General features: G+C 41.0%; 5 protein-coding genes across 15 annotated transcripts in view; 2 read left to right on the top strand and 3 right to left on the bottom strand.

Moving 5' to 3' along the window:
• Window positions 1-480: 480 nt before the first annotated feature.
• On the bottom strand, window positions 481-2,322 carry Nach (the record flags this gene model as incomplete). Of its 3 annotated transcripts, NM_137301.1 has the most annotated exons (6): window positions 481-698; window positions 754-857; window positions 924-1,050; window positions 1,105-1,553; window positions 1,611-1,901; window positions 1,961-2,322. In NM_137301.1, 6 exons carry the CDS (start codon window positions 2,320-2,322, stop codon window positions 481-483), a joined length of 1,551 nt encoding a protein of 516 aa, NP_611145.1. The 3 variants fall into 3 exon arrangements, with proteins under 3 accessions (NP_611145.1, NP_001334723.1, NP_001334724.1); NM_001347816.1 differs by having other exon boundaries at window positions 1,105-1,901; NM_001347817.1 differs by having other exon boundaries at window positions 924-1,901.
• A 276-nt stretch (window positions 2,323-2,598) lies between these two features.
• Window positions 2,599-14,951, bottom strand: Picot. 4 transcript variants are annotated; one of them, NM_001299568.1, is made up of 7 exons: window positions 14,828-14,951; window positions 14,590-14,724; window positions 10,791-11,480; window positions 4,540-4,715; window positions 3,907-4,470; window positions 3,312-3,842; window positions 2,599-3,248 (listed from the first exon to the last, which is right to left on the bottom strand). In NM_001299568.1, exons 3-7 carry the CDS (start codon window positions 10,852-10,854, stop codon window positions 3,033-3,035), a joined length of 1,551 nt encoding a protein of 516 aa, NP_001286497.1. In that variant the 5' UTR covers window positions 10,855-11,480; window positions 14,590-14,724; window positions 14,828-14,951; the 3' UTR covers window positions 2,599-3,032. The 4 variants fall into 4 exon arrangements, with proteins under 4 accessions (NP_001286497.1, NP_611146.1, NP_001286496.1 ...); NM_137302.3 differs by lacking the exon at window positions 14,590-14,724; NM_001299567.1 differs by lacking the exons at window positions 14,590-14,724; window positions 14,828-14,951 and having other exon boundaries at window positions 10,791-11,236.
• Window positions 14,952-17,601: 2,650 nt separating this feature from the next.
• Window positions 17,602-19,112, top strand: CG34457 (uncharacterized protein). 2 transcript variants are annotated; one of them, NM_001103869.2, is made up of 4 exons: window positions 17,602-17,856; window positions 17,916-18,431; window positions 18,490-18,594; window positions 18,650-19,112. In NM_001103869.2, the coding sequence occupies exons 1-4, from the start codon at window positions 17,761-17,763 to the stop codon at window positions 18,857-18,859; spliced, it is 927 nt and encodes a 308-aa protein (NP_001097339.1). In that variant the 5' UTR covers window positions 17,602-17,760; the 3' UTR covers window positions 18,860-19,112. The 2 variants fall into 2 exon arrangements, with proteins under 2 accessions (NP_001097339.1, NP_001286498.1); NM_001299569.1 differs by having other exon boundaries at window positions 17,674-17,856.
• A 196-nt stretch (window positions 19,113-19,308) lies between these two features.
• On the top strand, window positions 19,309-20,165 carry CG34458 (uncharacterized protein). Its single transcript, NM_001103870.2, has one exon. It carries the CDS (start codon window positions 19,328-19,330, stop codon window positions 20,099-20,101), a length of 774 nt encoding a protein of 257 aa, NP_001097340.1. The 5' UTR covers window positions 19,309-19,327; the 3' UTR covers window positions 20,102-20,165.
• Window positions 20,166-20,510: 345 nt separating this feature from the next.
• The window catches only part of Pgant9 (Polypeptide N-Acetylgalactosaminyltransferase 9), a 59,682-nt gene continuing 52,812 nt past the window's right edge, over window positions 20,511-27,380 (bottom strand). For 2 of the 5 annotated variants that reach the window (NM_166189.2, NM_001103871.1), the window contains 5 exons: window positions 26,413-26,555; window positions 26,257-26,347; window positions 25,687-25,788; window positions 22,417-22,524; window positions 20,737-22,139 (listed from right to left, as the gene is read on the bottom strand). In NM_166189.2, the coding sequence (NP_725603.2) occupies window positions 21,978-22,139; window positions 22,417-22,524; window positions 25,687-25,788; window positions 26,257-26,347; window positions 26,413-26,555 (606 nt within the window). In that variant the 3' untranslated portion in view covers window positions 20,737-21,977. Of the gene's footprint in view, window positions 22,140-22,416; window positions 22,525-25,686; window positions 25,789-26,021; window positions 26,133-26,256; window positions 26,348-26,412; window positions 26,556-27,380 lie in introns of all 5 variants that reach the window. The other 3 variants (NM_166188.2, NM_001103872.1, NM_001103873.1) reach the window with 3 other exon arrangements.

The raw sequence follows: 27,380 nt of genomic DNA on the forward strand, positions 1-27,380 counted from the left end.
TAGCAATTTCCCCTTTTTATACCCCACGGACAATCTTATCGCGGATTTGCTTCGCTTGGGTCCAATTTACGACCACCAGATGGTCGCCCCCAGATTGGGGGCAGATTTACAATGTCCATTGGCTGACCTATGGCAATATGCGATAGTAGGATAGATATTTGCAACTCGCGGGTATCTTGGATTTTCCTACCAGGCGGCTGCTTGGTTTAGTCCCGTAAAAGATAACCGCATAAACATTGTAACTTGCATAGGATTTAAAGCTTGTGTTACAATCACATCACATAATCGAATTCGAATCTAAGTTTAAATGTTAGTTCTTCAAGACAACACAATAAAAGTATATGTATTTCTTCCTAAAGAAAACAAGAACCGCCTCCAAAAGAGTATATCAAAGTTCATTCGGACCTTATAGTCAGCTTAAAATCGATTTTATTGCTCTAATTTATGGCAATATTTTTTTGCATTCGCCCATCGTGCTGATTACGATTTGTGAATTATGAAAACTGATTTCTGCTCTTTACTGTGAGTGTCATTAGCTTTGGGCCACGCGAACTTCGGCTTCTTGTGAAGCATCTGACTGCGAGTTTCGCATTCCAGTTTGTAGTTCTTGCGTAAAATTACTGAAAAATAGTAGATAATTTCTACCACCGAAAGCATGCTCATGCCCACAAAAAGACTGAAGGCGCTGCCTAGATTAGCTGAAAATTGACATTTTTAATACAAATTCATAAAGGAGTATTTTAATCAACTTACACACCAAAGTAACCATATTGGAAAGCAAGTCACGTCGCAATCGGCGGTAGCTAAACGAATTGATAAAGACATGCAATACACCATCGTTTTTGGCTAAGCCCGAACTGAAATAAAAAGTTGTTAATAACTGTTAATAAATGCTTCACCAGCATTTCTTTTATTATATTTACTAGAACTTATCGGCCACCGGCATATTCAGTTCCAGGGGAAAATTCGTCAACTGTACGTCGTAATCAATGTGTTCACAGGTTAGCGGACAGTAGCACTGGGTACTTTTCTTTCTTGTAATTATATTGGCTGAAAGCAATCTATTAAAATCGCTATATTTTGAGCAAATCAATAATAACCTACCAAAATTATCCACTAGACAAGGAATATCTCGAAATGTACAAATCCGATCGCTAGTGCGATTAAAATCAAAAAAGTACGTGTGACAACCGCAGAACTTGACCATATTCGTTACTCTACAATTTAGCTCGCAGTTAGGGTATACATAATCGGAAAAGTAACGCATGGGAAACTCATTTTGAAAAACGCAATTTCTCTCTTCGATGATTAAAGCTTTCACAGCAGAAGAGCAAAACGTTTCTTGAGGTCTAACTGCAGCAAATGTCTCCGAATTGAAGGCTATAAATTTTGCAGCAGAATGGGCACTGGGAAAGGCATCTGCTTCTTGGATCAATAACTTTACGCCATACGAATACGATTGCAATGGATCGTAGTTGTCGTCTTTATACCGTACAACCACTGACAGGCCATATCTAAGGCCACCTATTGCTCGTTGGGCGGTGAAGTTCAAACTGTTCAAATGGAAAACTTTAAAACTCTCTAAATTATTTAGTTTGTTATTTACCCACCCTTTTTGTCTCAAATTGAATGAACAGCAATGACCGAAAAACGTCTTGGAAAGCTGAAATATCTTGGAACAATCCATTATTTCACCATTAAACCTACAGCGATACAGAATTTCGTCACAATTCCAGCGTAAGTGTTCTACAAATTCCGGAATTGTGAGATTATTTAGGAATAGAAGGGCTTCCATTTGCTCGATGTCCTCCGCCGAATAGCGCTCATCATCTAGCATAAAACCGTAGAAAATGTGAAGTTTGCGTAGAATGCCCCTCAGCTCGGCTCCTTTTGGAAGTCGACTGGAGGAATAAATCAAGTGGCACATCCTTGTACAGACCTTTAAATAACATACACTTACAGAGTGTTCAGAAAGGCCTCGGACTTTTGCATGTTGAAGAGTACATCTGGACAAATTGTGACAGGTGGGAAATAGAGTCTATTAACCGGTGTGTTATCACTTTCCACATTCATACGCGTCGGACTGCTGCGATAGTCCATGTAGAAGGTGCGCGCCATAACAACAGCACAAATGAACATCACCACCGATATTAAGAGCCACACCAGGTGCACAATCTTATTCGTATCCTCGTCACGAGTGTATTTCAATCCATGGATACTGCTGGTGGCACAGAAGTCACTCCATGTGCGTCGCAGATAGCCCACAAAGGGGGTTACTTTCAGATCCACTTGCTCCGGCTTCAGCTCCTCCTGATGGCCCATTGTAACTGCTAACTAAATCCTTCTGCTTTAGTGCTAGCATTTAAGTAGCTGATAGAGGAGATGGTTGCACTTGATATCCTGACAACTGCTTATTATTTACGAATTAGCCATCAAGGGTGAAAGAGTAACCAACGTTGTTAGGAAAGCTTATTGTTGGCTTTAAGAGAATATGATTATTGGTTATTCTTTAAACAACTTCTTTAAGCAACATTCATTCCCAATACACGTAATTGGTCCTTTTTCTGCCCTCTTCCAATAAATGTTTAAATGTTTTTTGTTTCTTAAACTAGTAGTTTTTAATGGTTTTCATACATTTGGTTGTTTGCTTAACAATGTTCGCTTGAGCGGTTCATTTAATTTCAAAACAAATCAGTGAGAGAAGTAAACTCTTTCGCTATCACAATAAAATAAGAAAACTACACATTTGCAATGGTAGACCTCGATTTCACTAACTAAAGTTGACGTTTTGTGCTCGACTTGGTGTGGTTTCGGTTTCAGTTCCCAATTTATTTACAATTGGAAGATTAGTGTCTTTTTAGCGGTATTTATGCAGATGTAGGAATAAATCAAAGGCTAACTATCAATATTAACAACTTTTGGCTTATCAAATAATTAGACTAAAACAAGGACTAAGCTACGCATATCGTATAGTGTACGGATTAATGGTTAATGACGCACGACTACGGCTAATACTACTTCCATTTGGAGTCCTAGGAACTCGAGATGGCCGCTGGTGCCGTGCTGCCGTTGCTCAGCCTCGCTGGGGAGGTGGTGACGGTCGTCTGGAGGGCCGGCTTCTGCTCATCGTCCTCCGGATTGTCCCAGTACTGACGCTCACCGGATCCGAAGATGTTGTAGAAGGTACCGCAAATGATGTACACAAAGGCAGCGATGAAGAACACGATCTGCCACTGACCCATCATGGGCTAAAAATGGAAATAAATTGTTATAGTATCTGTTTTCCAACTCAAATGGACTTCCGAACTCACCTTGCTGGGATCAGAAATGAGGTGACCTGCAGCAATGGGCGCTAAGAGACCAGCCAAATTGGCAGAGCAGTTAGTGATCGACATTAGGAAGCCGGCGAAACGCGGTGTGAGGTCCAAGTGGTTGATCTTGAAGCCGGAGTAGATACCTCCATTAAGACCCACTCCGATGGTGAGGATGGCCAAGGTCAGTGCTCTGTCGCAGCCCGTGTAGGAGGCGGCGATTAGGGCGACTCCCGGTCCATACTGGCCAATACTGTTGATCAGCTTCCTGGTGGCCGTGTGCGAGAATCTCTTCGAGCTAATCATCCAATCGGCGACCACCGAGATGAACATGGAGAAGAGCCACATGGCCAAGTAGGGCAGGGAGCTGAGCAGACCGTTCGACTTCAGGGAGAAGCGGAGCACCTGCTTCATGTAGGTGGGCAGCTCGGTCATCAGAGTCTCATAGCCGTAGTTGTGACCCATGTGGGCGAACAGAATGGCGTAGAAGGGCAGCGACTTGATGATAGCCTTGAAGGGAATGGGAGGGCTCTAAAAAGTAAGAATAGAATATTATAATTTCAATCTAAAATTGTTAATTATCTCCAAATCCCACCTTAACAACATCAGTTCCCCAGAGGGAATCGTTAATGTACTTCTTCTCGCGCTCATCAATAGTGGGATGCGAAGAGGGATCCTCGTGCACGAAGATCAGGAAGGCGATGGACCAGACGGTACCCACAATTCCAAACACATAGAAGATCGACGGCCAGCCGCCATCGAATCCGTATTCAGCCAGCAGGCCGGAAAGTGGCATAGAGATGATGGTTCCAAACTGTGCACCCGCATACACGGCGGCACCCATTCGTGACCTTTCGTTGGGCGGAATCCATTTGGCCAACATGGCGTGGGTGCAGGGCACGATGGGACCCTCACCTAGACCTTGGATGAAACGCACGGCGCACAGACCCCAAACACCTCCACCGCGGGCAGCCACCGGAACCAGGAAGGCAAACACGGAGTTGATCAACATGCCGTAGCCGAGGAAGCGCAGGGAACCGTACTTCTTGGCCAATATGCCAAAGGGAATCTGGGTGATGACATAGCCATAGAAGAAGGACGACAAGATGTAGCCCTGCAGAGCTGAGCTCCAGGCGAACTCGCCATCCTGAGAGTCATCCTGAAATTGGGAATTGAAGAGAATTCATCAGCATAAATTGAGTTTTCTTTTTATATAATGCCAACTTACAATAGGAATATCCCGATCTCCGCACTCATCATCGTACTCCTCTGCCTCTCCAGACTTGATGGCCGTGTGGTTCACCATGGCCACAATGGCCACCGACATGTTGGTGCGCATCACATAGGCATTGGCCATGCCCAGGAAAAGCATAAAGGTCACAAAGTACCGGGTGGCAAAGCATCCTAAAAAATGCCAAGAAAACCGAGAGAATTAGCCAAGTGATTACCAAAATATTCCTCTCAGAGAGTATGGCAAAATGAAATGCGTCAGAAAAAGCCAAAATAAATAATTTATCTGCGGCAAGCGGATGTCTTGTCGACAACTATTATTGCTAGCTAACCAATTAAATGCTTCGGAAATGCAGAAATAACCCAAATATATCGCGGCTAAAAGCGATATATGAAGATATAATCTCGTCTGCGGTTTGTTCAGCTTCAAGGTTCGTTGCTCGGAGATAAGATTCTCGGATTCTAGGTTTGCTAAGTGAATCATTTAAGATATCGGGCCCACAAATGTTTCTGTTATGCTGTTATATACGTCTAGTTGCTTATTATTTTAGAACTGATTACTTATCGCATTACAATAACTGAGAATCAACCGATTTCTTCTTAAATTTCACAATAAACTTTTGCAATTGAGAGCTCTACTCTCCTTATTTGATTTTATTGCCCAATAGTCATATTTCGTGATCGCGTTTTGTAACTACGACGAAAGCAATTGTTTACATTTGGCTGGATGAGTGTTTGTAATTTTTAGTGCCGTTTGTGTCATTTGTCAAACGTGAATCGCCGCAATTCCAGCAATTTTCACGGCCACATGGGACACGTGAGCTTACCTAGAATTCCTATTTCATGTACAGTTGCGCTTACTTTCTAGGATTTGCGAATGGGCTCGGATATTTCTGGTTTAATTAAGGGGTGACGCATAGAAAGTTCAAGGCTGTAAGCGAGCAGAACAAATTAAGCCAATTTACTTTCAAAACCAATGAACTTTGGCCACCTGTAGCCAATCGAAAAGTGAAATGATAAGCAATTTGTGTTCAATAACCCGGTGGATTTCATTGGAATTCAGTTGCCCATAACTAGCAAAATAAATTTGGAAATAAACAATCGTTCGAATCCGCAATTATGCTGATTCAAATTTGATTTTAAAAACATTGTTATTCGCTCGCCGTGTACTTTTGCTTACGCAGCACTAAATCGAAAAGTGTGCTCGCTTTTCCCCTGGTTTCCCCACATATTTCCACCAACGTCTCGTGTTGCACAATTGCCGAGTTTGCTTTCGTTGGCAGCTAGCTATCTGGCGATGAGGAAAAGCACGTGTATATCACGCGAAATGAGTCCAAGGGGAAGAAAACCGGTCTAAATAGGAAAATACTTTCCTCAATATAACGCATACGCAGCGTGGTCACAAAATAAAGACAGAAACTGGCGAAGAAAACAAAAAGGACCAACTTGTGCTAGCTTATCCTTTTGCATTTCAGACTTACTCTGCGGCTGTTGCTCCAGAGATTCGTGGAGATTCCTCTGATTCCATACCAAAACATGGCCATCGCGATGCCGATGATTCAGACTGCTGCGTCGAAAGGGCATAGTGTTCGATTTTGGCCTTAACTTAAATAAATTATCTAAATTTTATCTAGCACGCGTTTTACTCGAGTTCAAGACTTTTTGCGCACACGCTTAAACCATTTCATTGTCTATCTATCGACTTGGTCGGCTGAAGACCGTAACATATCGCGCACTGGGAAAACTCAAAGGGTTCGCTTGAGGGGAAAACTTGAGCGACAATTTATCGCTGGGTCTAGTGCGAGTGTATGTTCTGCCACCGACGTTGAACGGTCAACTGAGTGGGTACTTTTTGCAACCGCCAGCTGCTTTCAGCTTTTTCTACTGAGCGCCAACTGTTGCGCCGCCTTCATTTATAAACTGCGGCCATCGCTGTGGGTATATCGCATATGAGTGTATCTGCGGCTATTGGGTTCGGATTCGGATATAGAACGAGTGAGGTGCGGTGCGGTATTATTCTGCGCCGGCGTCGCTCTCTCCGCCGCCGTTGGGTGATTACATCAGTTTTAGTGTTCAGATTTCGACTAATTAAGTGAGACGATGGAAAATTCTCCCCTTGCATTATGCATCATTTTCGGACCCGGCGATTGATGTCAATTGATAGAGTGAACTTTTCAGTCGCTGCAAAGTCAAAGAGATTTGGTCGAACCATCTACCGATATAGTATATATGTCTAATTATATCGGATGGACGTAAGCATGCCACACATTCACATCTCGTGACTTTCGGCACATGGAAGGCAAAGTACACGCGCTGTCTAAAATATGCACAGCTAAGTGATTATGGTAACATCGCGAGTACCCGCTGCGGACTTTGAAAGATTGCCAAATAATTTTGGTATCTTATATTGAAGTGGTGTTGTTGGGCTACACTGGGCTTCATACTATCTTAAAGATAATCTCTACCCTAACCATCCCCAACAAATGAAAATGGGACCAGACACATGTCTGTAGCTAGACTCGGGATGAAGTCATACAAATGCGACGACACTAAGTGGAGGCGACCCCACTAGGTGTACACTGTACACCATACATATGTATTCTGAGTAATAACTGGTCACGCCAAAATATATACACTATTTTAATCGCTTTGACAAGTTCTTGCTAACTTTGTCATAATCCTAAAATGTGAACAAAACCCATTAGAATTTTCGCCCATTGTTTTGCATTAATAATCGCTGATAATCGCAAAGCGAAACCAAAGTTAAAACTGTACAAATAGCTACAGTCACGCATGAATCGCACAAGTGATTGTTTATATATATATGTGTGTGTTGGAGCCCGCTCTGAAAATTGCCGCCGGCTGAGAAAAACACGTGTTTGTCGCCTGCCTTCGCTCGCAAGTTCCAATTACCCAGACGACATGATCACATCGACTTCCGAATGATCTACACATCGAAATTGGATATCGCTTTGGGTTTTAAAAACGAAATGTTTTGAAGGCATTTGGTTATTTACATGGATATGTGTATAAAATATTATTGTATTTAGTTTGATCCTTTTTTAGCATTCAACACTCCTTGGCCAGATTTTTTACTGCCCTGTAAAGTTTTTTTCTTTCGTGTTAATTGCGCTTTGCCGCCATTGAGCGTGTCTGTCGAGCTCTCGTGACAATAAAGAGAAACCATTCACACTGTCTGCTTTGATGTGTACCATATTCTAATTATTTAAGTGTATGTAGGGTGTATTTTTGGCAAATCCCCTAATGGAATACTTTATGGCTAGGCTGCGGTACAGTTGTGCGCGGCCAAAGCAATTAAGTAATTTTTCATTTTGTCTGCCAACTATTCCCATTCGCTTCCGTCTTCCGAATGGAATGAAAGCAGTTCATATTTATTAATTATTAATTATTCATGGGCATTTGAAAGAGTTAACTATTTTACATACTCTCTACATGAAGTCTACAAGCTTCCGTTACGTTTTCATTGCATGCTTTTGGGGTGAGCTTTGCTGCGTAACGTCACGTAGTTACGCAGTTACGTAAGCAACTTCAGTAACGACATTTACTGGTATTTCAAGATGGAAGATCGGCTTTCTTCTCCCATTAAGTTGTAAATAAACAATTGTATGAAAACATTCTGGGGAATTTTGGATGTACGTAAACCCCCGATATGCCATTGCGAGACAGAATAATAAAGTACAATTGGCATTTGCTTGGCTTTCAAGTCAATTTAAACATAAACAACGAGTTCTTGTCGTTTTGAGGGTTCGTTCCTGGTATCGGGTATCTTGAAAGGTGCAAAAGAGTAGCGCAAATATTTGCGGCTATAAAAGAGGCAGCATTGTTTTCCAGAAGGTCGTAGTCAGCCGGAGATTATTTGCCCAACTTTATTAGATACTTTATCAGATAGTTCGAATTCAGCTAGTCACAACTGTGACAATTAATCGGTTAATCGTTCTGTAATTTCTATTTCGGTTTCCCCTTTGCAGGTAGGTCAGTAGATAGCACTCTCTGAATGAATGTCTCGGCTATTTTCGTGGTAAGTGTAATCTATAAAAATAGTAACATGCACGCCAAGAGATGAGATGAGTAATTTGCAAGCCACTCACTGTCGCAAGAAAAAAAAAATAAACTACTATTCCGCGAAAAAAAAGTCGCTAAAGTCACGATCTTACAAAAGTAAGGAATTTCAACTGTCCAAATTGAAAAGTTTATAGTGTTTGCCATCTCACTTGCTCGCATTAAAATTTCAACCTACTTTGTAAAGCAATTTTTCAATTTAGCAAACCGCACTGAGATGGGTCGCAAATCGGATTACGCCAGTGCGCCGAGACGTCAACGCCAACAATAAATACTATATACTATGTTCTATATAGTAGATCTATCCCATGGAAATATAGAACGGATATGGTGCTCCAGTCGAGCGCATCGCTTATTTCGTACTCTGCCTCCCTATTGTTAAATTACTGGGGGTTTTTTTTTTGAGCCACCCACCTCCACATTCGATTCCAAACTGCGGGGGCGTTTCCTGGGAAATTGAATAGATAATGTATTCACTGTTCCAACCAATTAAACGATGGCATGTAGCAAGATGACAAAACCAGAGGGCCACCAATTCAAGTGTCAATATCAGGGCCAAAAGCCAACAACTCGTCGAAAAAACTCGGCAATCTGCCAGACCGAAAATCGCCCCATTTTCGCAATTCTCGACACGAAAAGCTAACGTTGCTCTGTAATCGCTAATGAAAGTAAAAAGGTGAAAATATCTCGTCGGAATCCCAAGGCGAATGCTTTTCCCCGACTAAACTCAGCCGCGAATTTTGGGCTAGAGATTCGAGTTTTGACTTCTTGCCTTGCAGAGTTCATTTGCACAGTTATAAACACGTACTGTATTTGGAATTTGTAGCAAATTTATGGCTTTGTTTTTTTTCGGCCAGTTTGTTTTTGCCGGTAACCAGTTTTGGTTGATTGAAACAGCGCTACTTAGCCACGAAAAAGGTAAAGCGGGAACTCAAACAAATTGTGTCAAGTGCCGAGAAGATGATGACTTCTGTTCAAGATATAATAAGGAAGCACTTAAAGCGTAAACAAAACACTTGTTCTACCCGAAAATAGAGTTCTTGACCTAACTGATTAAACAAATACTACTTAGCTTAACTAAATACAATATCTGTTGAAGAAGGAAAGCTAGTTAGGAAAATACAAAGGCAGGTGATAAGCCAACATTAACTACAACTGCTGAATTTATATAATTCCTGTTAATTCACATTTAATATAAAATATGATTGTTTGTCACAATAAATTTTCCCTTGCTAAGTTCAAATTAATTGTGAATTTGGCTCACGCACTGGCGACTTTTGTCACTAATGGATTTTATTTTTCTCCTCATTTTCGTTGCATAACAAATAACTTCCGTTTAGCGGCAACCTTCTCATCCATTTTCGGGCGGATTTCGCTTATTTAAATCAAGTGGATCCCCAGTGAAGCAATGAGAAGTCCATTCAATCGACTTGAAGCGTACTTTTCTGAGTTTAACGATTGCAAAATAGGCGGGCGAGAACGTGTGTTCGCGTTTTTTGTTCAGGTTCTGTTCTGCTAATTTGCTTAGTATTTCGAGCAACTGATAAATATAAATTATATGGCTCAGCACTCGGCTGAATGAATTGTCATTTGCAATAAATGGGGCAATTACCCGGCAACTGAAATCATAGACTGGGTGTATGCATCATATGGATAACAGCCACAGCAAGTCAATTACTCGAAGAAAGGAAAGGTGAGGCGTAAATGCATATAACTGGGATCACCGATCATTATTGTGGGATCAGAATTAATTATGTGGTTTCTGAAGGTGCATTATTTCCCAAGACGAGCTGTTTCCTACTTTCAGTATAAATCTAAGAAATGATTTGTTTAAGAGCTTGTACTGTTAATTCTAATTATATTATCCTTTTAAAAATTTAAATATATATCGTTAGAACTATATCTTTACTGCATAATATCGTCTTTAATTTTTATTTATTTATTAGCCTTTCTATTTATGATGTTTTTGTCATTTACCCTATCAAAACCTTAATAATTGGCGTGCAAAGAACGCAATTCCAAAGGCAATTTATCTCGGCCATAAGTGTAATGACAATTGTGATATATCACGGCTATAATTAGTAAATATGACACCTTTTCACTGTGCTATCTGGCACACTCCCACACATTTGCTCTGTTTCATATGATGCCCTTTTTGGGGAGACTTACCCAATGCCGGCTTCTCCAGATCCTTCTCCGTGCTCCCGCAAATCGCCTCCTTCGACGCTGACATCTTGAGAATTGTTTTATTTGGCGGGCTTTGTGGCTTTGTGACTTTGTGGCTTTAGGGGCCTTTTGTTAAGGTTAAACACAGAGTGTTAAAACAAATTGATTACGACGCTGAATGTGGCGCGTTTAAATATCACAATACTGCATGTACAATGCAGGAAAATAAACTTTGTCGGTGGTGTAAGTGCATGTAAGTGTTTGCAATTGAAATGTTGTGTGCAAGATGTCCGGGAATTTTCCCCACCGGTATATATCGTATTTGCTATTTGCACGACTATCTCTTATGCTACATATGTATGTATATCTTCAGCGACTTTCTTCTGGTTTCTTTCGGATTTCTTCACTCGCGATCTGCTGCCGTCGGCAGCTTGAATTGTTCTGATTGACAGACAGCGGATAGCGGACCTTTAAATAAGCCCCGATTCAGGTTCGGACCGTCTGCTGTCTGAGTTCTGCTATTTGCACGATTTATTCGCCGTTTTTGCCCGTCTTGTTGACACTCGGCTCTTCTCTTCGGGGCTATGGGAACGGGGCGGACCCTTTGCACTTCTCCTCACAGCTTCCACACTTTTCTGGCAGCTAGCAGATCACTGATTACGGCTCCACAGATCGGCAGATCAAGTTGTTAATCTGAAAGCAGAGAGCGGTAAACAAATTAGTTTGATAAATTTAGCAGGCTATCTTGGCTTCAATTGGTTAGGCAAACGCTAAGTGTCGCCGAATGCGAAAAAGTCCACCGTCATTCCGTTGCGATGGGCATTTGATTTCGAGATCTCACGAGTCCGTCTCCCTACGCACGTTTTCCCAGTTAACAACGACCGGCGATCAAATATTTGACACAGTGATTTGACTAATACCCATATTGTATTTATCTATACCCATACCCATATCAGAGATCCAAGTGGGGTACAGTTTGCCAACCGATTTCTTAGCGAGTTCTGCGAACAGACCTTGGCTGCTTTTTTCATGTGTCGCATGTGCAAGGCTAGTTTAATATTTGCATTTATATCGCACATTCGCAATGTAATTAACCTTACGACTCTACTTATCTCGTTCGAAGCCTATCCACTCACATATTGACAATTTCGGCTCCCTGATGATGTAATGTGTTTGTTGATTTGACGCTTGTTGTTTCGGTTTGCAGGAAAACTACCAAAAATCAAGACAATGTTTCCCTTTTTCACAAAACTGGTTACGTTGTTTTGCGAGGCGAAATTCCAAGTGTTTTGATCATAACAGGGCTTTGATTCTACATGTAGTTAAATTTTAAAAGCCGAACTCCATATAACAAATAAAACAGTTGCGCACTCGAATGCCTTTTGTGTGAGCCGAATTTCAATTGTGGTTCGAATTGTTTGCACGTCAGAGCAGTCCAAAAAAAAAAGAAAAAACATTTTTGGAAAGTTTCATAAGCTGTCTGGGCAACCTGTTGATTTGTTTGCGCAGATTTCTTAGAAATTAAGCCCACATAAAGCCTTAATTGGGCTATTTTGAATGTCACCCCACTAATCACAATAGAAATTCTTTATTTCTTAGTATATATAAGCATCAAGATCGTATTATTTAATAAATGAATATAAATGTTATCACTAAGCTGACTTTATTTAAATAGATTGGCTTTAAATATGCACATCCTATTTGCATTACTACTTTATAGACATTTAATATTCAATACATTGTTTGCCAAATTACCCTTTGCTATTTATATGCCTTAATTTATATATTTATAATCCGCTGATCGGAAATGAAAACGTGATCTCTATGATTACTCAATAAGATCACCCAATAAAGTAGCGCAAATCTCGAGTTTCCTTTGCCGTATTTCTGTCTCAAATATTGATCAATTTAAACAATTAGCAATCTGTCATTTGGGTAAACATTTGGTTTACCAGGCTTAGACGGAGTGATTTTGCATTTTCAGTCTGCTAAACAACCGCAGTTAGCCGGAATCAGTTGAAAGCGATGGTTGTCCTACTGCTAACTATTTTGTATATTTCGATGTCATATAACTTAAATAAATTCAATCCGACAAATAGTAGTTAAGTTGAATTTATGATAATTACAAAAAAAAAACACCAAAGGGTTTAGGGATCTATAAATAATGTAATAAATGAACATAGCATGTTATTATGGATAATTGTTGATTGCGCCGCAACTGTCCGTTGTCTGAAGTTTACAACTGCACTTGCTTGGCATTAAAAGTGCATTAGTAAATAATAGTAAAAACCCAAAAATTTATAGAGGGCCACAAAACCATATTTAATGCACTGGAGGAGGGGCAAACAAAAATTTATGAATCTAATCGCTATCGCTAACGCCTCTTAATCGGATTGAAGAGGCACTACCAATTCGCAGATTGTCGGAAATTGCGGGAAGATAAGTTGGCTTAACAGAGCGAGAAGCTGCCAAAGTTCGTTTCGGCCAATAGAATAGAATTCTGAATATTTCTGCCGCAAAACCCAATGATCATAAATTCCCAATCCGATAGATTTATTGCCAAATATCCCTTCGATCTCTTCTCCGAATCCATCGAATAGGTTGCCATGAGGTGCGGCAGTTGTCGTAAATCAAATTCGCTTATCTAAGAGTTTCCGTTGAGTGGGGTACCTCTCATAGATTGCACGGTAATACGAACTCCGGACTCGAAACCAGATACTTCCTCTCGGCCAAGAAAACACGTGCTAATTACACTTCATTCACCCTTTTTTCGGCTGACTGGGAGATGCCGCCATAAAGGAGGCCAAGACGTCTGATATCAGATTGCCTTAATTATGTCATAATTGGGCAGTATCGCAGGTTCATAAACCAGCTTTCGTCATTTATACGACGGATCCGTGACAAGGCAGTGGCAAATTTTCCACCCGTGCTTTAGTTTCTACGACCGTAGATTGGCATTTTAATGGAAATGGGCTTCTCTTAATTTATGTTAATGTCATTCGCTAGTTGTGCCAATTGTTGGCAACATGTCCACACCATTTCCAGTTCAAAATCAATTTTCATTTTTCACTAGCAGCCGCAGTGTTTGCATTCAGCTTTTCAAGTTCAAGTTCAGGCCCGAGATTCAACCTCAACTCACATTCGATGCGGCCGAGTGGCTGTACACTCAGCGAAATTGTGCACTTACAAGCTATTTTCGGTGTAAAGCTTGTCTGTGCTAGGCCCAATAATTACTTAAGTCATCAAATGAGTGTTATGCTTGAGTAGTCACCAATTGAGGTATTCAAAACTGCTGACTAGAAAGTGCGTTAATCGATGAAGTGCCGTTTTGTAACAGTGTAGTGGCTATTATCAGATTCTTCACATTGTTTTCGCTATTCTCGAGCGATGGGAAACTGTTGGGATCCGTGGACTAGTATGGGTCTCAAGGGGTATGTCTCTTGACCAGGCTTATCTGCTTATCGGCGCGCATTTCTGCACTTGAATTGTGGCCATTGAATTGGAATTGGGATTCGAAATGAAAGTAAATAGGTGTTGTAATCTCATTAATCACCTAACCACTTGTCTGCGTGGAAGTGAATGTTACGGTTACACAAAAAGCAATGCTTAATATGTGATCGTAAATCATTCGATTAAATCGAGTTCCTCGACACTAAAGAGCTGATCTTTAATGCTGTTTACTTAACTCCAACTCATTTGCCTTTGTTCAATTTTTTTTTCGCGACACAGGGGTTTTAAAACATATTTTGTTTATTTTTATGAATTTAATTGCAAGTGCGGTTTTAATCAGAAACTCACTCACCTCATGCCGAATCGAAACACACGCGCAACCGAACAGAAGAAACAACTTTTCAAAAATACAAATCAGCTGTTTTGTGCTCGGTTCACTTGAAAAGGCTATTCGCACTCATTCATTTCTTACAGTGGTTCCAATTAACTGCAAATCAGCGATTTTGCGGACAAAAACAAAGGGGGCGAAATGCGTGAAACTGACTGCACAACGGAATTCTATCAACTTAAAGTCTAGATTAACCACTCACATTCATGGACTGCCGCCGGAATTTGTCGTTAGCTGAGTTTTCCACGCACTGCCAACCGATGAAGGAAAGCTTTTCTCTGGAGTTTTTCACTCGCTCTTTTCGCCACGAGCGTTGGCACTGTAATGACTTACTACCTCGGCTAATTGAACGTTTTTATAATTCTGTTTCTGTTTCAGTTTCAGTTTTTTTTTTCTCGCAGTCGACGAGGCAGCGACGTCGGCGCCAGAAAACACGAAGCGCTCGAATTTGATTCACCGGCCGAGCTTCGTTTGGCTGATAAATACCTGTACGCCAGGTGATAATGGCTCATTGTGATAATAAAACAGCGCTATAAACCCACTGGCAACTGGTATACTGAAGGATCTCACTCCTTCTCGTTCACACACAATTCGATTCGGTTTTGAGTTTGGGAAAAAAGAGTAACAGCCCGCTCTATAGAAGAGAGTATTCGCAAACCTGTGTACTCCCGCAGCAAATCGTGTGCCGCTCACGTGAGCACACTCGCACACTTTCTGGCAAATTATTAAATTAATCTCTCGCCCGCATGAGAGACACATGGCGATGGGCGAAAGAGACTTTACGATATTGACAAATTGACAAAGCCCCATAAGGAGATTTACGATGGGGGGATACTAAAGTTCCAGAATTGACGTCAGGTGGCGGCTATATGTTGGCTCAGGAGTTATAATCCAATCTAACGTGTAGACAACCTTAACAATTTCGCACTTAAACGCTATTTCTACCAGACTACCAATATAGTGTTTCATATCGAAAATATTCACACAGGATAGCTGTACTAATCGCATCCAGTTCGCGGAGTACCAATGCTCCATAAACCGACAATGGCCAGCGATAAGACTAAGGCCATTTCGGTTCTGTTCTTTTCAGGTAGCCAATATCAACTGATTTCGGGTCTATAAAGAGTTGTAAAACACAATCTTGACCAGCGGTAGTCAGGTCGGTCCGTTATATACTATATATAGACCCGGCCAATGAATGGGCCATCCACCTAAACCGGGAAAATCCTGGTCACATGACTTGGATTGTGGTTGGGTTTGGATTAGCCGAACAACCGACTCTGTATAACCTTTCAGAGATCTCTTATCACCGGTGCTATAAGTATGACAGCTTCGAGTGCGATACAATTGCCCATGCCAAATCATATTTAAGCGATCCGTTTCGATACGCATTGTCGGTATTATCTCGTATATAATTGTATTTGAATCTTGAGATAGGACACAGTCCGTTTAGTGACGGAATTGAGCAATCGATGAAGATATTTCAGCGCCGCATTTGATCTGCAAAAACTTTCGAGGCTCGTCGCTTGACGCAATTGATGCGGGTTTGGAGTTCACTTTTTATATTTTTACTTTTTGCCAAGATAACTATTAGTGTTTTGTGGCCTGACATTTATTTAAGGTGCATAACAAAGGTAAACGAATTTTTATATGATTATTTGCAATTATCTTAGATGAAATTCCAAGTTATTTTCCACAAAATCAAAAGTTGAGTCAATCACATTGAATAGATTGGAAATGAAATTCATTACCTTGCAGTATTATCTTATCGGAATATAAGAGCATTTGGTAATACATTGCCCAAACTATATTTTAATGAAGCTATTAAATTAAAAGTACTCAGTTTTTATTTTAAATAAATAAATAAATAGGTTGACATCATCTTTAAACAAGAGTGTATGAGTTTTGATAACATAAAGCCACAAATTAAATTAACTGGCAGAAGCAGTTGTTTATTATTCTTATATTTTTAAAAAAGGTTTAATCTGATGGCAAGTGCTTGGAGCTTTAAAAATATAGTTCTAATCACAATTTTTATGGGCTTTATATATTTACATTTAAAAGAATATACTTTATATGTAAAAATTAATTTATGTTAAGATTTTTATTTTGTAGCATGGTTTATAAAGAAGACTATAGAGGCAATTTAACGCGCACCTTGCCTCTGCCGATTGACAAACATTTTGGTACCAACTGTAATCTGTTTTAACTCTACCATATGCACGAAAATAACTATGAAATTCCCCTAGTGGGCAAAAACGCGAAATAAATCAGAGTCAAGCTGAACGTTGGATGTCTCGATTAGAAGGTGTGCCCTGCAGAGGACGTAAATATGGTCATAAAACTTGGAGCCCCAGCGACAATATCGCATATAGCCCCCAATGCAATCGAGTTGCTAGATAAGAAACGTGCCGCAAATCGGCCGAGCAGCTAGCGCACGTTCACGTGATGGGCACGCCGATCCACCCGGCCAGGTACATTTACCCACCGACAGGTAAATCACTAAACAGGTACAACCACAACCATCCACCGACGCGGGCGATAATGAATAACGAGCACAATTAACGGCGGGCGATGTGCTAAATGTTGATACAAATGGCTTATCTTGGCACCAATATTTGGCATCAGACAAGCGGCAGATTTGCTAATGATCATGTTCTGCTCCAAGATTTCAGACCCCTTCAGACTTCTAGTAGAAATGGAGTTAGCAGGAATGGGTGACAGCAAACACGGCCAATCACCGCTGTCTGAGTTGTCCGAGAGCGGCAAATAGATAACTTGGTGCCTGGAAATGTGTGCCCGTGAAAAATATTGAATTTGTTATTACTCATCCGCCATGTGTGCCGTGCAGAGCACTTTCAACAGAAGCGGTGCAGATAACATTTGCCGCGAATGCCCAAAAGTAGGCAACGTTTCGAAAAGTGGTGAAATTGTGGGATTAAAGGTCTATTAACATTGTTGTGAATAAATGTGTAATAACATCAAGCCTTTGTTTTAGAAATATGTTATTCTGCTCAGGGTATCTAGTAGCCATTAAATTTATAGACCAGACACAAAATTCCTTACATCAATTACAAACTACACAACTGCTATAGATATTAAACACCTTTATTTAGCTACCATCAACACATCAAAATGCCTTGCAGAGTCGGTGATATGGATTCTATTTCCGCACGGTTTCAGCCCAGTGTAAGAATTGGCAATTGGGTCGAAGAAAATTGCCTTGAAGAGGTGAGTCACTAAATATGAACTAGTAAGTAAATAGTTGTTAAGCATATCATATTTTTCAGGACAAAATAGTAAACTTTAAGAAACAACGCGATCGCGGCGAACTTTTAGTGGAAAAGGCGCGCACTTTGTATGATAATTTCCACAAGGAGATCGTTTTGGCTGCTCCCAAGCAAACCATTATATTCGGGGCTATTGTGCAATTAATGCCCATCCATATAAATATCAGTGATATGGATACAACCGATTTGAATGCCGCTTTATCGGTGGTGATCAACGAAAAGGTGGTGCGAAAAAGCCAGTCAATCAATGAGGATTGTGAGCTATCCGTGGCGCCCTCGAAGCGGCCTTGTGTGCGAAACTCCTTTAAAATAGTCAGTGGAGATGGTCGGGATCGCACTGGTGAGAATATCAAATATGGACAGCGATTCCAGCTGCAGTGCATGGCCTCGGAACACGATCCCATAGTACTGTACAGTGGGCCCAAGCGGTGCAATCTGCAGCAGGGTGTCCATGCCACCTATTTGTCGCACAAAAACGGGGAGCTCAATCTCAACCTGGGACTTGTGCACCGCAGTGTAACTAACTTATAAAAATATCATTGTTTATTTATATCTAATTTTAGTTTTCCTATAGAAATTATCATGCCCGGACAACGATATACCCATAGCATACACGAATTGGTTCTGCAGACATGTAAATCCAAAGCAGCGTTTTGAAAGCGAAGGAGAAGATATACCTGTAATTATTAACTAATATTTATTTAATAGTCATATTTTTTCACCTATAACCGCAGAGCAATTCCCCTTTGGTAATCGTGCATGCGACCACAAATCGAAATCTAGCTGCCGAGAATGTTCTGATCCAAACCCTTTTTGGTCCCGAATTTCTGGTGTCCGTGCAAAACTATCGCAATATCTACAGGCATGAGATTTGGAAGAACGTATGGATGATTAGCAACGGACACCAGACTGGATCAAAGTCTGCAAATTCTACGTCTCACTAATTTAGCTTTTGAAGCAGCTAGGTGTTACGTGAACTTGATTTTTATGTGACGAACATTTAAATTTCGCACATAAACTTTGTCGAGCCGAGCCCCTACTGTTTGGCCTAGATAGAAATTGGCACTTCACAGCTAGTTAGGGGAGAAAAAGTGGGACGGCACTTAAGATTATTGGTTAATGAGCATTAAGGTTCTGCAAATAACTTACTATGTATTCAAATCCTAGAAGTGTAATGAAATAAATGTTTAGAAATACAATTTTGTGCATTTTGTTTTTGTTTTTTCGCAGAATTAATAATATGAGTTGACAATCAAAATATCGACGACCACCCACCTACGCCCCCACTTAACTGGGTCTCTTCCCATACAAAAGTGTGCCGTTTGGGCGATAAAACCACTCGAAAAATAACACCATACCAGTCCTATAAATAGAGAACAACTCCACCACAATCGACACACTCAACCTTTGCCATGTCTTCGGTTAACAATCTAGTGAAACTATCGATCCTGCTCCTGGCTGTGACTTTTGTTCACAGCGATATGGATGTGGCGGAAGAGTCACGCATTATTGGTGGCCAGTTTGCTGCTCCCGGACAATTTCCCCATCAGGTGTCCCTCCAGCTAAATGGACGCCATCACTGCGGTGGCTCCTTGATCTCCGACACCATGATCGTGACAGCTGCCCACTGCACCATGGGCCAGAATCCCGGTCAGATGAAGGCGATTGTGGGAACAAACGATCTGAGCGCCGGAAATGGTCAGACCTTCAACATTGCCCAGTTCATCATACATCCGCGCTACAATCCGCAGAGCCAAGACTTTGATATGTCGCTGATTAAGTTGAGCAGCCCGGTTCCGATGGGAGGAGCTGTACAAACCATTCAACTGGCAGATTCGGACTCCAACTATGCCGCGGATACGATGGCAATGATTAGCGGATTTGGTGCCATCAATCAGAACTTGCAGCTGCCCAACCGTTTGAAATTCGCCCAGGTGCAATTGTGGAGCCGTGATTACTGCAATTCTCAAAACATTCCCGGCCTCACGGATCGCATGGTGTGTGCAGGACATCCCAGTGGCCAAGTGAGCTCCTGCCAGGGTGACTCCGGTGGTCCGCTGACCGTCGATGGCAAGCTCTTCGGTGTGGTGTCTTGGGGATTCGGTTGCGGAGCCAAGGGACGCCCGGCCATGTACACCTACGTGGGTGCCCTCAGGTCCTGGATCAAACAGAATGCCAATGTGTAAATGGAAAATGAATTTGTGAAGAAAATAAACACGCTATAAAGCTTGAATAAACTTCTGCAATGTTATACACCTGCGTTTTATAATTTAAATAACCTTTTAAAAAAGTTTATTATGTTTCAACAACTTAATATTGTTTAAAAGCTTATACACATGCTTTTTAAGATTCAAAAATATTTCTGTCCCTCTGTTTTTTACTTACACTAGCATCGTGTAAAATAGTATTCCAAAAGACATTTTACATGGCAAAAGACATGTCTCTTAGTTCTGCAAATGACCCATAGATGGCCAAAGCATATCTGATGTTTGTTGATATTCCAATTTTAAGTAAATTGTTTTAAGTCTCTTTTCAGCCGGTTCGACAAATTATGAATTGGATCAAATTCAAAAACGTTACAATATTAATATTGGTATAGGTTTCACATATTTTATTTATAACTGTATCTTATTCCTTGCACAATATTTGCGTTTTTACTACACATTTACTACGCGCTTAGTTAACTATTGTAAGTTTAGTTTAAAAAAGATTATCGACCACTTCCTATGGCTTTTGGTTTCGTACGTAAAATGTAAATGCAGCCTACAGTGAAGCTCGCTGGCTGGAATAAAACAAAGCAAATGAAAAACAATGCGCAACTGTTGGCTATCGTATTGATATAATATGTACGTTTTAGTCTTGAATAAAACAGTATTTAATCATAGTTATGTACACATTCTGCAGGATGCGATATGAAATTGTATAGTTTAGTATATACACAGTCGCTGTGATTGTGACCTAGCCTAATTCTACAAGAGTTCGATGAACGATTACAATAGCATATGTGTAAGAATGCGTCCGTTATAAATAGAAGGCACTATGCACATTTGCATTAAGGTCTAACTACTAGGGCCTAACGCTATATATATATAAATTTATCTCGTGTGATATCGGTAGATTGGAAACTGATATATGTAAGTACTACAAGCTGGCTTTGTCCAACAAATAGGATATGTTGTCGTTTTGAGAATCCAACGAAAGGAAATGCAACGGATTTGGATTTTCAAAGAGAACACAAAGTTATCCGAAATCTAAAGATCTAAACGTAATTTGGCAACGCTCCTCGTCTAAAAAATAAGCAACACATCGTACGAAAATAAATAAAATCAAAAATTTGGTTCGCCATTTCAAGGGATTTACAGAAAGATAGCTATAAGAATTCATATAAACTCGGGAATGCTCGGGGTCTTGGGCGAAACAAAGGCTATCACCAAATGCTTTCCAACTTAGACTTAGTCTAGGGCTTACCAGCTAAAACATATATTTGGAATGAGGCTTTCGCAGAGCCATTTAATGACATTTGTAAAATTCATAAATAATTCGTACACAGAGTCAAGGTTCACACTTTCCGTAAATTGTGCTAAATGTTTACAAATTTAAATGCAAAAATTGCGCTACGACTTCGCTTTGTTGGCCAGCACTGGTCCTTGGCCGGGCTCCATTAGCCTAATCCTAAGTGCTGCGACTTAGGGCTAGAAATCTTATCAACTTATAGCTACTGTACAGCAGTCGTTCCTTTTTCAGTGTCTGGTTTGTCTAGTCTGTGGATGTGTGGTACTTAGGGCTAAGTAACGTCTACTCTGTTGTTTGGAAACATATAAATTTTTTATAATATATATAGATAGCATGGCAAGTGATGCTGCTGCTGCTGCTGCTGCCATCCGATCGTCCCTCTGCCACTCCCACTATTGCACATGCCTCGGGGGAATCTAACTACTCCAGCTCCTGCCGCCACTTTATGTCCTGCCTCTGCTTCCACTTCTCGTCCTGCTGCTATGCTTGTGATTGTTGGTGTCGCCGCGAAGTGGGCAACAGGAGGTTGCCCCTCGCATAGAAGTAGCCTCACAACTTCGAGCTGTCGTAGTTCTCGAGGGTCCACTGTTGGCGACTGAGGCTCGCGCTGCACTCCTCCATCAGCAGCTTGTCCTTGCTCTCGCTGATGGCCAGACACTTGCCGGAGGTGCCGTGGTGCAGCTGCTTTGTGTTCTCGCGGTACGTCCAGAACTAAAAGTAAAGGATTCGATTAAATGAATACCACTCTACATGCCTTGTTGAATTTAACAGTTTTACAATTTTCTTAAGTTATTTATAACATGTACATATATATGATAAGTGTAGGTGCCTTTGCAGAAAGAAATGACTTTAAGGTCACATTTAAGTATTTATGTTATCTCTTTTTATCTTACATGCAAGTGAAACATTTCTCAGAAACATGGAATACATTTTAAAGGAATATTTTCATAGTACCTCCTACCATTACACATATATTTTATCCACTCACCTGATTTCCTTTGCCCCCGTGGCAGCCGAAAAGCGTCACATCCTTGCCGGCATAATCGAGACAGGAGTCGTCGCGACGGATTTCGCCCGCCTTGCTGAGCATCCAGTACTGGGAAAATTGAGGGAAACACATTAATATAAATTGTAATGGCGGGCGAATGCATTTGCCAGTTGCCAAAAGTTTTTCCAGGGCTACAAGCGCACAACTTATTACACACTAATGTTTTATTCAATTAAATGCCAAAAAGCAGCTTCGCTCGTGACTGTGTTTGAGTTTGAGTGTATATGTATATATCCTATCCTGTGTGTGTGTGAGTAAGTGTGGTCGTGTCTGTGTGCGTGAGTCTGGGTTTTGTCTGAAACTGACTGGCCATGATTATTTATAATTTAAAACACGTTGCCAATGCCAGATGGCCTGAGCTCGGTTCAGATTCTGCTGGTGACTGGAATTGCCTTTGTTTGCCCTGCTCCAACCACGCCCCCTGATCCGCGCGCGCCTCCACTCTGGCAGCCAGGTCGTGACCAGCCGCCATTTTGTGTTACCATTTCCGTTTCCGCACCGACTGCCCGGATGGACCACCATCTTTATTTTGTTTATAATGATGCCAGGACTGGAATAATGATGAGAATGGTCAACGCAGAGGAAGCCTGCAGGTTTTGTGCCATGAATAATTACTGTTATTGTATGACCGTTCAATTAGGGCAGTTTTAAGGAGCATTCGTTAAAAACTGGCTGATACTACCACCAATTTATTCGATTCAATATTTGTGCATTTTTAAAGTATTTGAAAACTTTAAGACCACAGATTTTTACATTATTTTTATATACTTTGATATACTTGATATACTTTTCCGTGCAGCGGAATATTCAGCCTAATGCGCACTTTCACTGGCTCGCCAAGGACTTTCCCTTTGCAGTTTGTGCTCATCCTCGCTTATTGTTAGATTTGCAACCCACCTCCCCCAACGATACCATCGTCCTTGGCGGTCTCAATTTGCATTTCTTTTATCAATGCTTTCTCTTTTCCCCCGCGATTGTTTCGTGTTTTCTCTGTGTGTGTGTGTGTGTGCGCGAGATGCGTTTTTAATTACGTTTTTTCATTTATCACTACACAGTTTTTATCTAGTGCACTCTTTTTCATTCAACTCCATGCTTTGTCGACCCCCCCGGTGAAAATGTGTTTGCGGGCTGCTGAAAAATATTTTTGCTAGCCTAGACGCGTTTTTCTTCCGCGTGAGCGAAATACTTTCATTATGTGGACAGTACAACCGACGCCACGTTTTTCCACCCTTATCCGTTTTTTTTTTCTTTTTTTTCGTGTGCATATCCTTTGACGTGGTAGTCAAAAGCGTTTTATTTTCCCCTTTACCCATTTGGCTGGATTCGCTTGCTAAATTTTACGATGTGCGAAATTAAAATTTGCGTGCAGAGGAGTGAAAATGTCCACGTTTTTGCTTCGCAAATGTTGATTATTTTAACCGCATTTCCGAGTGCATACAAACATTTGGCGAAATCTTTTTCCTAATTTCCCCCCTTTAAATGCGCCTTTCACTTTGTTGCATTGTTTGTGTGTCCGTTGAAAGGGCGAGAGCTTGGGGCTTTAGGCAGTGGGCGTGGCAGTTGTCTGTCTGGGGCGGCGATTTTAGGGCAAGCGGAACGAGGTCAACACGTTTCCCGCACTTTAAATGTTGAATGTACAATAACCCCACACATCCGCAGCGTATCTGTGTGAGCGTAAAAGTATCTCAGCTCGTTTTTAGTACACAGCATTTGTGAGGCACAAGGATATTATCTGTACGTGTAGCTAGATCAAAGTTGAATAGTTAACTATTAGAAATATATTATGCATGGAATTATAGTTTATGTTTTTATGAATGGTTAGCTAGCGAATTGGCTTAGCCACATTGAGATAGGGTATCTATGCGGCGTGACCCTAAAAAAAGGCATTCCTTCTAGTTTTGGTGTCAGTTCGTGTGACTGTGAAGTGTTCTATTGTTGCAGTTCATTTATTTGCTATTGTGTTGTTTGATCCTTATTGTAGTTCAAAATAGTCAGTAAGCTTTTTGTAGAATGCCGATTGTAAATGTGTTCCTTTTTTTTGTCTGAATGCATAATAAACGGATAAGCTGAAGCCAAAGCCAATGCCATGCAAATGATTTATCATTTGACATTATATTTATGATTGTGTTTTAATTAATTTTTGTGACATGGCATAAATCGACCGAAGTACCTATATATATGCAACTCTTTGTATTTGCGTAAGTATTGGTACGAGCGTGCTTGTGTATGTGTGTGTGTGTGTTGTGTTGGCACGCTTGTTTGCATCCTGTAAAACTGTTAAATTGTCATCGCAATTTCAGTTGGCAACTTTTATTGATATATACTTTCACTTATGCTAGGCAAATAAATTGAATATGAGAGTTGTTTGCTGAAGAGCAATAAATCCAAAATATTTATGTACTCTACAGATTATGTTATTGTAGCCACAAACTCCGTCAAAATTAGTGCTCAAAACCGCAGGACTTTCACAAGGGTAGAATTTAACAACGGCAATAATATTATTGTTGTCCGTTTTTGTAAGGAGGGGTCCACTTTGAAAACCATTACTCAAGGAAAGGGATTTCCCATCAGGCACCAAAAATCAAAAGTAATGTACAGAATAAACTTTTCTCACAAAGGAAATGAAATTAAGTTGAAGAATTTAGATAATTGGGTTTTTTACTAAGAGTATTTTGGGAAAGTTTTAATGAGCTGAGTTAAGAATTGTAGAAAAACGTGAAGCTAAATTAAGGGGAAAGCAGCAGACCAAAATTATTAAAATATAAATATAAATAAAATTGTTTCGGAAGATTGTGATTTTGAAGTTGTAAAAACAATATTATTTTGAGTTACTTCTAGTTTTTAAATAAAAGTTGATAATGGTAATAGTCCAACTGGATTCATTCACAACCTAAACCTTTTGTAACTTGGTTAAGCGATGATGATGTTATGTGATATGACTTGTGGAAGTAGTTTATCTAGTGTGAAATTGGGTTTGGATATAGGTTAAAGTTAATTAAGCAAGCGGAAACGTAACAAAAGGATACCAATACTTGAAATTAAGGTGCGAAAAGCGTTAAATCAAAGTCAGGAAAGAATACATCCGCAGCAGAAAAGCGATTGGAAAATAATTTCATAAAGCAACGAGATCGAGAAATCGGTAATCAGGGACTCTGAATCGCCGCCTCCTCCTTTTCTCAGTTCTGAGGATGTGGACATGGAGGTGGATACCTGATTTCCTCCTTGGCCATGGCACTCATAAATGGAAACCGGTGTTTCCTCTTCGGATTTTTCTTTTGCATCCAGACACATGCCGTTGGGCACATTCGCGATCTGTAAATTAAGTTCACTATATAGCGGATCTGACAACTTGCAAAAAAAATTGAGAAATAAGGGGGAAATAAAACCCAATCGCCCAAAAGAGTGTTTAGTTTGGGTTCACAGTTTTTAGTAGTAGTTTCGAAAAGAGCGAAAAGTGAAATAGAGTTCGTTGTTCCTGGCGCGGATTTCTTGAGGCTGGACGGAGTTTGTGGCGGTCGCAGTGCTGCCGAGATGGGTCAACAAACCTGGTTTCCACCCTGCCGATGGCAGGGATACGTGCCCACCGCCTTCTTCTGGTGCTTCTTGCCAGCCGGTGCGTCCAAGCAGGTGCGACCGCCATAACCTAGATTTCTTATCTGTGGATTGGATGGTGTTTATGGGTTGTCGTTGATTTGGATTGGTATTAGATTAGGGATGTTTAGTTGGTTCAAGGGATTGGTTAAGCAGGGTTAAGCATCTTATGGAACTCTGAAAACTTACCTCTCCGTGGGCCACAGAATCGCCGGGAATGAAGAGCTCGGGATAAATGTTGTCCAGATACCATTTGAAGCTTTTGCACTTGAGATCGTTACTATGTGGATAGTTGTAAATAGATATGAAAGATCTGAGAAACTGGTAATCATTGTCAGCACTTACCGGAGCTTCCTGCGATCGCTAACATCGCCCCAGTCGCCCTTGTCGTTGCCGATGCGATGATAGTAGTACTGCGAGTACTCATCCATCCAAACCTCGGCCAACCGCACGGAGTTCTTCTTCAGCACATTCACGCCAGAACGCCACTGCAATTAAGGGAAAACAGAAACAGGATGGCCATGAGTGGGTGGTCAATGGGGAGGCAGGGCGCAATCAATGGGCGGCTGCCGGTGTGCCCGAGTCAATGGAAATATTTGGTCAGCAAACAGAGGCGAGTGGCGGAGTTTAAGAGGGGGGACCCGGCGGAGTGGACAACAAAGCCTAATTACCTGAATGAGTAGCTTTTGCTTAGTGGCATTAGGTGGCTCCAGTGGCAGCCAGTTCTCAGCCCTTTTGCGGTTTTGTCCTGGCCAGCTGGCCATCTGTCTTGGCCCCTCCCTTTGTGTCTTTTCCGCCCTTTGTCCCCAGTATGCGAACAATGTCCGCCTGTTGTGTGTCCTGTTTTGTGTTCGTGTGTTCACTGTACAGGTGTCTGTGCTTGTGCATTGCTGCATTCTCGACGGCACCAGGAAAGTACTTGGCCCAGAGGGGAAGTGTGCAGACATTTATTGAAAACGCTGCCTAGCTTTGGCCGTAAATTGTGTGGAGCAATGGAATCACCAGAATCACCAGAATCACCAGATTTGCGATAAATACAACGATCTGTGGCGATTCCTTAGAAGCCATCTGAGATTTTGTTGCCTACAGGTGCAAAATACAATTCAATTGTTCTGCATTGTTTATAATTATTTTTTGAGTGTGTTTAATTATAGTAATGCGTGTAGAATTGGACTACATATGGAGTTAGATTGCTCGTATTTATTTGTTTGGTTTGTTATTATGTTTTATTAGATTTTAATTCTATTGTTTCTGTGCGTAATTAATTGCTGTGTTATTTTATTGCATTGTGCAACACGGCAATTAAAATCTAT

Source organism: Drosophila melanogaster, chromosome 2R (assembly GCF_000001215.4).
Source record: "Drosophila melanogaster chromosome 2R".
Classification (NCBI taxonomy): domain Eukaryota; kingdom Metazoa; phylum Arthropoda; class Insecta; order Diptera; family Drosophilidae; genus Drosophila; species Drosophila melanogaster.